Below are 11,350 nucleotides of genomic sequence, written 5' to 3' on the forward strand. Positions count from 1 at the left end.
AAAAAATATATAATTGGTTGGTACTGTCAGTCATTATCATTTTATTGCTGACGATAAACCTCCTTGGGTTGCACAAGAATCCCTCTATGCAGAAAGAACTGGAATTTACATAACAAACTGTATATTTGAGCAATGTAAATTAAACTGAAGAACTTTCACACACGCAAAGAGATTTTCTTTGATATTTTAATCGCTCTACAAGTTGAGTGGTACAGTTTATTGTGGAGAAACTGTTGGTTCAGTCGGTTAAGGATCAGCAACAGACTCTATGCATGCATCCTGAATTAGACAGGTTTGACGGGTTTTAACAGCTCAACAAATGATCTGATAATCTCAACAACAAAAAAGGCAATGGGTTATAAGAAATATGGTATTAAGTTGACATTAAGACAGCATGCACAACAGCACAAATCTCTCATCATACATGATTCATTCTTTCCTCACTGACAAAATCTGCAGCTTCTCACCAGGAACAGCAGCTTTTCTGACAAACTGAAGGAGTGTTTCGACTCATTTTCTGAACTTATTCTGAACTTAACAAATAAACATTTGATGTCTCATTTCCATAGCATCTACAGCTTATTACTTTACCTTACGATCAAATACAGAGCAAGATAAAAACACGACCACATTTCATGTACGCTTTCCGTTGTCCACACCGAGGGATTCAAATTCATCAGTTTAACAGTTAATTGTAAGCCCATCTATTTTGTGTGTGTGTGCATGCTAGCATGTTTATATGCAGTCATGCTTGTGTGTGCGTATGTGCGTAGTGAGTGTAATCACAGTATGAATATATTTTCACAGCTCGTCGGTCTCTCCATCAAAGGGCACAGCATCCGTCTCCATGTGGATGCTGCTGGGCTCACTACTACCCACCCAGCCAATAGGAGTGCGGTTGAAGGAAGGCCGGCAGCCAATGTCATGTTGGTACACTGCGGGTTCAGGCTCCTGTTTGGTCGCCTCAGTTTCGGGCAGCTGGAATTTCAGGAACTGGTTTGCCTTCTCAAAGCCACCGTAGGGCATGGCAGTCCTGTCAAACCGAGGTGAGAGGTTAATTAAAGCCCCTTTTTGTAATAAAGTGCTCTGTAAAGCTGAACCTTGAGGGACCTACCTGTTGAAGCACTTGTACTTGGGCAGATCCTTTGGGTTAATGGGACCAGGCATTGCGGTTTTCAAAGTGGCTACCAAGCCTTCGTCACCCTTCATGGCCTTCTCCCATGGGGACACGTACGTCTTCACAGCAAGCACCTTCTTGGATGCAGGATCTTTTCCACCTCCTGTGACAAAAACGTCCACAAATAGAGCTTTATGACATGGTGTTTGTGGATCATTTGTGTAGATGAAAATGCTGGAAGTTAGATAAATCAATATCATTCCCATGTCTGTCCTCTAAATATGTAGTTAGTGAGCCAGTCTTATCTTACCACAAAGATTGGAAACATGAGGAAACTGCAAAAAACAAGCAAAAAAATCTGCATACTGTCTCCTTTAAAATTCTCAAATGAACACAAAATATCTCATTTATTTAATTCATACACAGGCCAAAGTAAAAGCAACACATTGTGATGTTGACCAGGTTGTGAGTCTGGGCTATTTCTTATTAGAAATTGCTCCCTGGAGTTTCTGCTGGTTGACTGACAACTGTTCAGTGATGACAAAATTGTTTTTAGACTTTTGTTTTTGTACAGATAAAACATGCAATAGGTAATGTTTTCAAATAGCAATCTATAGAGATGCTGGTAGGCAGGTTGTTTATTTATTTACAAGATTGTATCTATGCACTCATCTAACACTCCTCAAGAATCAAACCCATTTCCTCAGATGTCAGTCTGACCCATTACGATGGCATTTTGCTCTGCATTAAAAAGTAGAATGATTAGGGAAATGGCTGAAGTTTGATTTTTACCAACCTTTCAGTGGAGACCACTCACTCCCTCCTTCTCCTGTCACACCCCCAGCCAGTCCTCCTGCATCTCCTGCTCCTCCTGCTCCTCCTGCTCCACCTGCTCCACCTGCACCTTTGCTTCCAGGCTTTGGAGGAGGCACAGGGGCTCCTCCTACTCCTCCTGCTTGCGCCCCTCCGAAGTACAGATGCACATTCTGTTTGCTAACAAAGTGCCCACCAACATTTATCATCTGACCTCCCATCTGACCCCCCAGGGAGGGAACAAACTTCTGAAGGTTGTCCTGAAAGAAATATAATCAATGATTTGTATTTAGTGATTGATAAGAAGTTCCACCTGATACGCATTCCTGAGCATGTTCGGTTCTGAGTGTGTGCTGGAGGCCTGTAACTGCTTCCAGACATACCAACGTTCTTATGTAACTGGTATGATTGGTCGATAAAAAGCTAATTGTTTAACCAACATTGTTGCAGCCACATTTCTTGTTTCTCTGTTAAAAACCTGGATGTATTATTCACACAAAACAAAATATTGTAGAGAAAAGTTTCCTTTAAAATGTCAAAAACTGATTGAATGTTGTTTTCACTATCAACAAGGCTCTCACCATTGACTCACTGCTGAAGATGTCCGGGTTGTTCTCGTAGATGAACTTCTCTACTCTCTGCTGTCTCATCCTGAACATCTTGGAGCCTCGATTCTTCAGCAGGGAAAGCTCCTCCAGCATGATGTCTTTGGGAGTCCTGATCTTTGTTCCCAGGTCAAACTCAGATGCCTCTGGCTCGGACTCATACTCTAGGTAAGGGACATCCAAAAAGTGGCCATAACGATTACTTAGACTTATAGAAGGTTTAGGTCCTTCTATTTTGTAACTTGATGAAGTTAGGTTAATTGGTCTGGGACACGATCATTCAAAGACATGTTTAGTCATAGCTGTCAAAGAAAAAAACTCGTTTTCACAAATAACAATGCATGTTTTTGTCATGATTCCCAGTAGTAGCATACAAATGTAAAAAAAAAAAAAAAAAAAAAATCGCAAAAAATAATTACTTTTTGATTACTTTACTCTTAACATTTATAATGGAGTTAAAAAAAAAATTAAACTACTTGTTTAAGGATGACTACAACATGTCCTTTACACATATGTGTTTCCTCTGAATATAAAGTAGTAAAGTCCTAAAACTTAGACATTAATCATACTATTTTACACATTTGTTATGATATTTACCGGTAGGTTATGAAAAAAAAGATAAAGATTATATAAACTAAATGTGCTCAAATTAGATTTCTATACATTGTTATCTTCAACTTATATTGATGATTTTTTCTGCTTGTACTGCAGATAATATTCCTGTTCAGGTTAGTACCTCACATACATTACCTACCACCTATCATCCATCTATTTCTGCGTACTATGTTTAAAATACAGAACTGCACTGAGGAATGGTAATTTGGTTTCACATTCACGTCGTTTCATGTCAGCCTTACCATCCTGAGTGATATGTGATAGGTCGGTTATGATCTTGGAGGGCTTTTTCCGCTTGTTTAGGGGGGCCGGTGTTCCCAGAGGCATGGCTGGGGGGGCCAGGAAAGAACATAGAACATTATTCCTGTTTGCAGAATACAGAACAAAGTCCTTTCATTTAAAGCTGAACAAATGCCTTTAAAACAAAGAGACATGAGCAAAATAACGCCAAAGCTTCTCCAGAAAATATTTCACTTTTCATTAGTCTGCATAAACAACACCTTTCATTTTAGAGTTTTGAATATCAAGGCAAACAAGTTCACAAGAATTAACAGTATCTCAAATACACTGCAGGGAGTGTTGTTTCAGTTTTAAAACTGATTCACACCAGCTTCTCAAGATCACTCTTCACCATCAACACCTACAACTACCAACCACCCTGAAGTGAATCCACAGGCCCTGAATGTATCCGACAGACAGCTCGGGCCCTCCTCGTTTTTCAAGTTCAAGGGGGATGTCAGTGACCTCAGATTCCCTACATTCCCTAGTGAAACAGATGTCTGCACCAAAGAAACATATCGCCTAATGTGTGTTCCAGTTTTGTTTGGGGACACGAGATCTGTACACCGTCAACATAAACAGAAGCAGACTGTTGTTTAGGCAGAAACTGGTGATCCTAATTAGTTCTGGTGCTGCCCTTCTGCAGTAAAACTGAAGGCCTCAGGATCATGAAATAGCATTGGCATTATTCATTTCATATGATCATATTCCCCAATCTGCTGCGTGGAAGCATGTAGGTGAGCAAAGTGGTGGTAAAACTTCCTTCTGTCTCATATGTCGAGATGTCACTCAGTGCTGAAACATTAACATTAATAACTAACTTTTTCACAACCTATGAAGCCTCCCTTATGTGGGATATGCATCTGATTTTTACATTATCCTTTATGTTTGTGCTGCGCTGTTTTTCGTCTTCCTACACATATATCTTCAGCTCTCAACAGTTTCTTTAAGGCCCAGTCAAGTGGCAAAACATCACATCACATCTACTGGCTGTAACTCAACCCACCGCAGCTATTTTTAAAAGCCATTTCCAGCCAAGACATTTTAGCGAATGTGATGGCGTCATTTGACTATCAAATGGGCTTGACAAAACTCTCAAGAACACAATACGCACCTCCAGTAAACAATTCCGAGTGTACGTTCGAGTCTCTCAAAACAGGAGGCGGAACTAGAGTAGTTATTGGATGTTAACGAGGAGGATTTTTGACACACTTTTAATTCCCTTTAATAATTACAAGCTCAGGGCGATCAGATTTACTGCCCCCCTTGCAGGATTTGGTAACACCATATAAAATCCCTGCAACGCCCACAGAGAGGGATGGTCAGCACATTCACCCATTCCTTTGGTCATTTTAAGACATACTAAATAAATCTAAAAGCAGCCAAGCAGCTTCAAGAGCCATTTCTCTAATTCTTTTTTAATTCTTTGGTGCTATCAAACATCTAACTCATAGTCTTGTTTACTAAGCGGTGGAGGTCTTCTTTCAGTAGTTTCTTCCTCGAGATCAGCTGCACAACCCATAGAAATTCTGACTTTGCATAGGGAGCATATTGCAAATCCTTAATGCCTCTCCCCATTTTCACAATATCCAGAATTTAAAATCCAAGCTGTTTGTCAGTTAATAGAACAACTGCTGCAATGTAGATCCACTCACCGGGTTTCTGTTGTAATCCTGGGAGGTAAGACAGACCTATAAATATCAAACAGTGAAGAGGAGACCCAGGGCTCAATGCTGGTGATCACAAGTTTACAAATCCCTCAGTGCCTCCGACCCTACGTATGGCTGGACCCAGGTCCCGGGAAGTGCAAAACCCACCCAACACTCAGATGGCAGATCTTCCAGAGGGCTGGGGGTGTGGGTGGCAGCAGTGTTGGTGTCAAGACAGGAGGAGGAGGAGGTTGGGAGTATGAATAGGGATTGGGGAGGGAGACATTAAGGCAGCAGGGGAGAAGTCTGTGTTGGCCAGCTGAAAGTGCTGATGGTGATATTAAGGGAACAAAATCATTCTCACAGATGGCTCAGAAGCCTATATTTAGTAGCAATGAACGAGGGGAACAGAGCTCAGCTATAAGATAACCTCAGAGGACTCTGGGGTGTGTTTGGGGTACGCAGAGGGACGTGGAGAGTATGTACAAGTGCACAGTGCAAGCTGAAGGTTAAGCACATGTCTGTGAGGCAATATCAGTTTGTATTTCAAAGTGACAGTTAGCTCCTTTACTCTCCAGCGTACTCTAACCTGACACTAGATTGTCACATTTTCAGTTTCTCTTGAGTATCACGTGACTGAACATGATGGACATGTGGAGACAGAGCTGTTAGAGACTCAAGCAATGTATGTCTTAAATAGGTTGTGAAAACACATGTAAAAGCAGTTAAATACAGTTTGTTCTTCTGCCTCCTTTGTAGTTTTGTTCATTTTTGATGAGCATTTTAGGACTGCAGTATAAATGGATAAAAACATTTTAAGAGTGCACATTGTATCTTTAGGACAAAGTGACTTTAAATTGCAATTATTTAAAAGCTTTTGTTCAGGAGTCTAGTTTTTCTAAGTACATTTAACCCAATGAGAACAGGAGAGAAAGTCAGGACAATCACCAATGTCATTAGGATTCATCTTCAGGGAACTATGAAATTTTTAAGTGAATTCTGTGGTAAACCAGTGAAAGACAAAAAAATCTGGCTGTAATGGGGCCAGAAAACATATATTATAAATGTTGGACTACTGTGATGTTCAAAAACTGTTTAAATAATGTATACTTTTAGCTAATTTAAGTAGAATAGAACAATTTCGTGATTTCACATTATGAAAGAACAAATTATTATTTGTACTATTTATATACAAATTTTGATGTCAATGTTATGTAAACATTCAACATGATAATTAATATTTTTGTGATTTGGTATTTATCTGTAATTTAACAAAGCTGAGAAATTGTAATTTTTTTAAGCCCCCTTTTTAGTTTAAATACAGTAAAAAAAAGAGCACTTATGGTCGAAAAATACAGATTTTTGGTGAAGACTTTATTTCTGTTCTTGATCTGTTTTTTTACAGTTAACATTTAAATTGTTGCTTTTTCTGTGATTTTAGTAGTTATTCATAAAACAAGTAAACATTTTAAAATAACCGTACCCTCCATCCATCCATTATCTATACACCGCTTATTCCTCACTAGGGTCGCGGGGAGGGCTGGAGCCTATCCCAGCTGACTCGGGCGAAGGCAGGGGACACCCTGGACAGGTCGCCAGTCTGTCGCAGGGCTACATATATAGACAAACAATCACTCTCACATTCACACCTACGGGCAATTTAGAGTAATCAATTAACCTCAGCATATTTTTGGACTGTGGGAGGAAGCCGGAGTACCCGGAGAAAACCCACGCATGCACAGGGAGAACATGCAAACTCCATGCAGAAAGATCCCGGGAAAGCCGGGACGCGAACCAGGGATCTTCTCGCTGCAAGGCGAAAGTGCTAACCACTACGCCACTGTGCAGCCCCATAACCGTACCTTTTTTTAAAAAAAAATACGGTTAAATCTGTTTTTGTTTTACAGTGTATCACTAGAAAAATGTTAGAGGACCACCAAAGTCTTGAAATTTTATTCACCAGGATCAATAATTCCTGTGCAAAATTTCCTGGCAACGATTAGATGTTGAGATATTTCAGTTTGAAGATGGTGGGTCATCCATGGAGTGACACTATGACTAAAAAATTTATGTTATTGCGTAAAAGTCCACCAAAAATAGTTTACATGTACTTGTAGAATGTAAATTCCCAATGTCAGTAAATGGAACTGCAAAGTTCTGTTTATCTTTATTGTTTGAAAAAAGGCAAACTAGTAATTAGAAATGAATGCACAGACTATAACATACAATAGCAGTGTACATTAGATTGTTAACATCACTATTTATTTGATCACAATAGCTTGGCATGTTTCTCTGCAGTGCTGTTAACGGCTATATGGATGATATTGCGTTCTCACATTTACGATCATGGGGATCCTCAGAGAGTTTTAGGTTTTTATGCATGATCAGGTTAGATTTAAGCACAGCTGAATCTGCCAAGAACTATCTTTGAAAGTAGATGTGGTTTGTGTTGTTCAAGTCAAGAATTTCTCCTAAAGTGACTGCAATTTTTGTCATTTTGCCTCTGCACACCAACACAGTCGATTTGATTCAAGTGTAGACTCTCAGCTTTGTTTCAATGGGTTTATCAACCGTGTAGGAATTACTGCCATTTTTTTCCATAGTTTTCACAGGCTCAAATATAATTGGCCAAAACAACATGAATGTAACTTTCAGGTTTATTTCTAACTCTTGTTTGCAAATATTTTGCAGTCAATTACTGCTTGAAGTCCGGAACCTGTGGACATCACTAAATGCATTTCCTCCCTTGAGCAGCAACTGAGGGCAGCTTCTAGTTTGTGGGTTTTTCTGCCCTCAGTTTTGCCTTCAGTCAGCGAAAGCAGATCAGTCAGACTGAGGTCAGGTGACTGTTAGGAACATTCTGTTTATCTGCTTTAAGTAGCTCTTTGGTTACCTTTGCTCTGTGTTTTGAATCATTGTCCATCTGTATTGTGAGGGACAGACTGAACTGACTGAATCTGAGCAGAAAGCACAGCTCTATACACTCAGAATTCATCTTATTGCATCTATCAGCAGTCCCATCATCAGTAATCACCACCCAGTTCCATTGGCTGCCATGCATTCCCATACCATAACACTGCCTCCATCTGTTGGACAGATTACATAGTGTGCTTCGGATCATAAGACTTTCATTCCTGAACACTCTTCTCCTCCCATCATTCTGGCATCTTACTTCCACTGAATTTCTTCTTGTTCCAGAACTGGTCAGATGTTTTTGTGGTGAAGCCTAATCTGGCCTTTCAGTTGTCGACTGTTACCAGTGATTTGTATCTTGAAGTCAACTCTTTATATTTACATTTCATTGAAAGCATCACTTGACTATAGAACTCCTTTAGAGCATTCTTGACTTGACTGGGAAGGGGTGAAAGAATTTAGCAGTCATCCACTTAAGTTGTCAGTTTATTCCTTCTTTTAAAAAGTGTATCAAATTGTTTATTTGGCCGCTCCTGAAGTTTCCTCTATCTCTTTTATAGGATGTTGAGTGCCTCCTTAACTTGCATCAACACCTCTTTGGACTGCTTATTGAGAGTTCCTGTGAACAGCTCCCGAATGCAAATTCAGCACTTTGAATTAGACCTTTTTATCTGCCTAATTTGTCATGAAAGAAATCTGGGCTATTGCCCAATATCAGTGGCTTTGTATATCTTTAATTGTTCACGTGTATTTGACTCAGCTCTGCCTTATTTTAAACACTCTCCTGTCCAGCCTCCTCTTAAAATAACAGGTCTTGACCCTTCAGTTCTTTGTAATTTTAGATCCATCTCCAGACTCCAGTCTAAAGAAAGTTTTCTATCATCTGCTGTAGGATTACTTATACAGTAGACTTTTAGCAAGAGAAAGGGTTTCAGTCCTTCTTTCTGATGATCGATTTCTTTTTAAAAATGTCACTATTTTGTAAATGTAGCCATCCTTGCCTCCTAAAAAACTTGGAAATGTTCATGTTTCTGCTCTGGAAGGTGTGCAAGGCAGTCAATTCAATAGTAAAAGGGTAGCTGAGCAAATAATCAGAGAAACAAGACGTTAAGACACACTAGTTCTGTTTCTGTTACTAGAACATCAGTCTCATGGAAACTACTGTACAGTACATCTTCAAATAGAAACTTTCCAGGTGCTGGAAGCCAGTTTTATTTTTTTTATTTGCTCTTTTTTTTAGCAGTTATATTAATAACTAATTCTTAATTACAGTTGTGCCCTGGCAAAATGTCATTTTCATTAGACATAAATAGTTCTGTGTTTGGATATTAACAGCCCTATATATAGGCACCCTGGGAGTGCAGAGGTTGGCAACAAAATGCCAGAGACGAGTCCAGCAAACCGAAGCACCCACAGCACCACTCAGTGGCAAATGTCCATGTAGATGGGAAACTAAAGTAACATTCAAATGATTGCCATGTGTGAGATCTAACTCAGGGTATCAGGGCATCCCAAATTTGTTGACTTCACCATTGTTGTGAAATAATTCTTGATTTGAAATACAAAAATGCAAAAGAATAGAGAAGATTTTTTTATTCCTTAAGCCGACATTAAAGCCAAATGTACTCTGATTCACAGGGATTAAGGAAAATAATTTCAAATAATAAATGTGTTGATCTTACAGATATATTTCCCACACCTTAAAAAAAATCTATTTTATGTATATGCACACACTTCTGTTTGATTGAAGCTCTGTGAAAGTATGTGTTTGTTGTTTCTCACATACAGATTAATGCACAAGTTTAGGGGAAAAAATTTACAGATTTAGTTTATTATGTACAGCTTTCAACTTGTAAAATCTCCGCACTTCATTCATTCTGGCCTTCGTTGAGATGTGAGAAAGGTGAAAGTTTGTCTTTAATAACTGCCAGCTGATAACAACTCCACATCTGATAAAACTTTTCCAACCTTGTGTTAGCACTCAACAACCAAAAGCTTGTCTAAGCAACTGAGTGGGCATCTGTAAGTGAAACTAATCCATGCCTACAAAGCAGGGGAAGGCTATAAAAAGGTATCAAAGTGCTCCAGCTTGTGTTTTTGCTTGTCGAACTGTCATTAAGAAATGGCAGTCAAGGGGAAGTGGGAAAGTCACGACCCCATGTAGAGGAGCAAGGAATCTTTCCGATGAAACTGCACGTCGGCTCGGCAGAAGGATTAAACAAAATCTCCCTCCTATAGGGGAGAGCTGAAGCTTGTGGGGAGACACTTTAACAATATCTTTAAATTTGAAATGATATGCAAAGAACCATAGGTGAAAACTCCTAAATTTAAGAACAGAAAAAGCTCTTTCAAAGGGGGATTAGAAAGCTTTGACTTAGTAGGGTGAACATGCTGCAATTTTTTCTGCTTATAAATGTTACAGAGCATTACCACTCTGTTGTCAACAAACCGTTGCCCAGAGGTACTTATGCATACAACTGCAGACATGCTTGTTACAAAGATGTTTATAAATCATAGCTGTGCTTCTGAATTAGTGCTTTTCTCTAACTGTTATTCAGAGAAATTTCATAAAGGTGAAAATGTAAACATCTAGAGTTTTACTTAAATTCACTGAAGTGTTTATAGACAGTGTGGTCTGTCAGTTTAATAGTTTTTCTAAATACATTGTCACTTCTCTGTGACTCACTGGATGAAAAACATTAACTATGATAGTTATATATAAAATCTCTGAATTAAACCTCTGAAAATTACCTTTTCTTTGCAGGCATCAAAGTATATTCACAAAATAGAAGATGGGGTGCAGATGTGATGAAAATCTGGTTAGATGAATTCCTGAGGGCTCAAAATGACCTGGATTTCTCATTTATATGTGAAGGTAAGTGAAGAATCTTACCTGATCTTTTTATTTACATTTTCAGTTCTCTCTCTTGCACTCTCTTTGTATCTTTAAATCTTTCTAAAGCCAAACTTATCCCACTTTGTTGCAGTGTTACACCCATGATCATATCCTACATTTTTTCATTCACAATCTGCATATTGAGATTTTCTCTGTATTATAACTGTTGTGTATAAGACTTAACATGACTCTGACATCAGCCTTGATGTATTAAATACAACCGTAGTGAAATCCCTATTCATCAAAATAGCCTTCTTATAATGAAATGCTGTGTAGTTATTGTTTGGTAGTTTGCTTTGTTTCTAGTTAGTATTTATTGAGCTAAAAAAAATGAGTAATGTGCAATATATCTATTTATTGGCAGTTGGACATGAGTGAAATGAGGATGTGGTGCTTGTGTGTTTTCACTGCTCCCCTTTAAATGTATAGATAAGACTGGATTTCTTTTAATTAACACTGGTAT

General features: G+C 38.8%; 1 protein-coding gene across 1 annotated transcript; it reads right to left on the reverse strand.

Annotated features, from left to right (window-relative positions):
* Nucleotides 1-168: 168 nt before the first annotated feature.
* Nucleotides 169-5,313, reverse strand: myoz1a (myozenin 1a). The gene is made up of 6 exons (XM_023287529.3): nucleotides 5,085-5,313; nucleotides 3,393-3,479; nucleotides 2,512-2,699; nucleotides 1,914-2,190; nucleotides 1,115-1,280; nucleotides 169-1,033 (listed from the first exon to the last, which is right to left on the reverse strand). Exons 2-6 carry the CDS (start codon nucleotides 3,475-3,477, stop codon nucleotides 802-804), a joined length of 948 nt encoding a protein of 315 aa, XP_023143297.1. The 5' UTR covers nucleotides 3,478-3,479; nucleotides 5,085-5,313; the 3' UTR covers nucleotides 169-801.
* Between the last annotated feature and the right edge of the window lie 6,037 nt (nucleotides 5,314-11,350).

The sequence above is a fragment of the Amphiprion ocellaris genome, chromosome 16, assembly GCF_022539595.1.
Source record: "Amphiprion ocellaris isolate individual 3 ecotype Okinawa chromosome 16, ASM2253959v1, whole genome shotgun sequence".
NCBI classification, from domain to species: Eukaryota; Metazoa; Chordata; class Actinopteri; family Pomacentridae; genus Amphiprion; species Amphiprion ocellaris.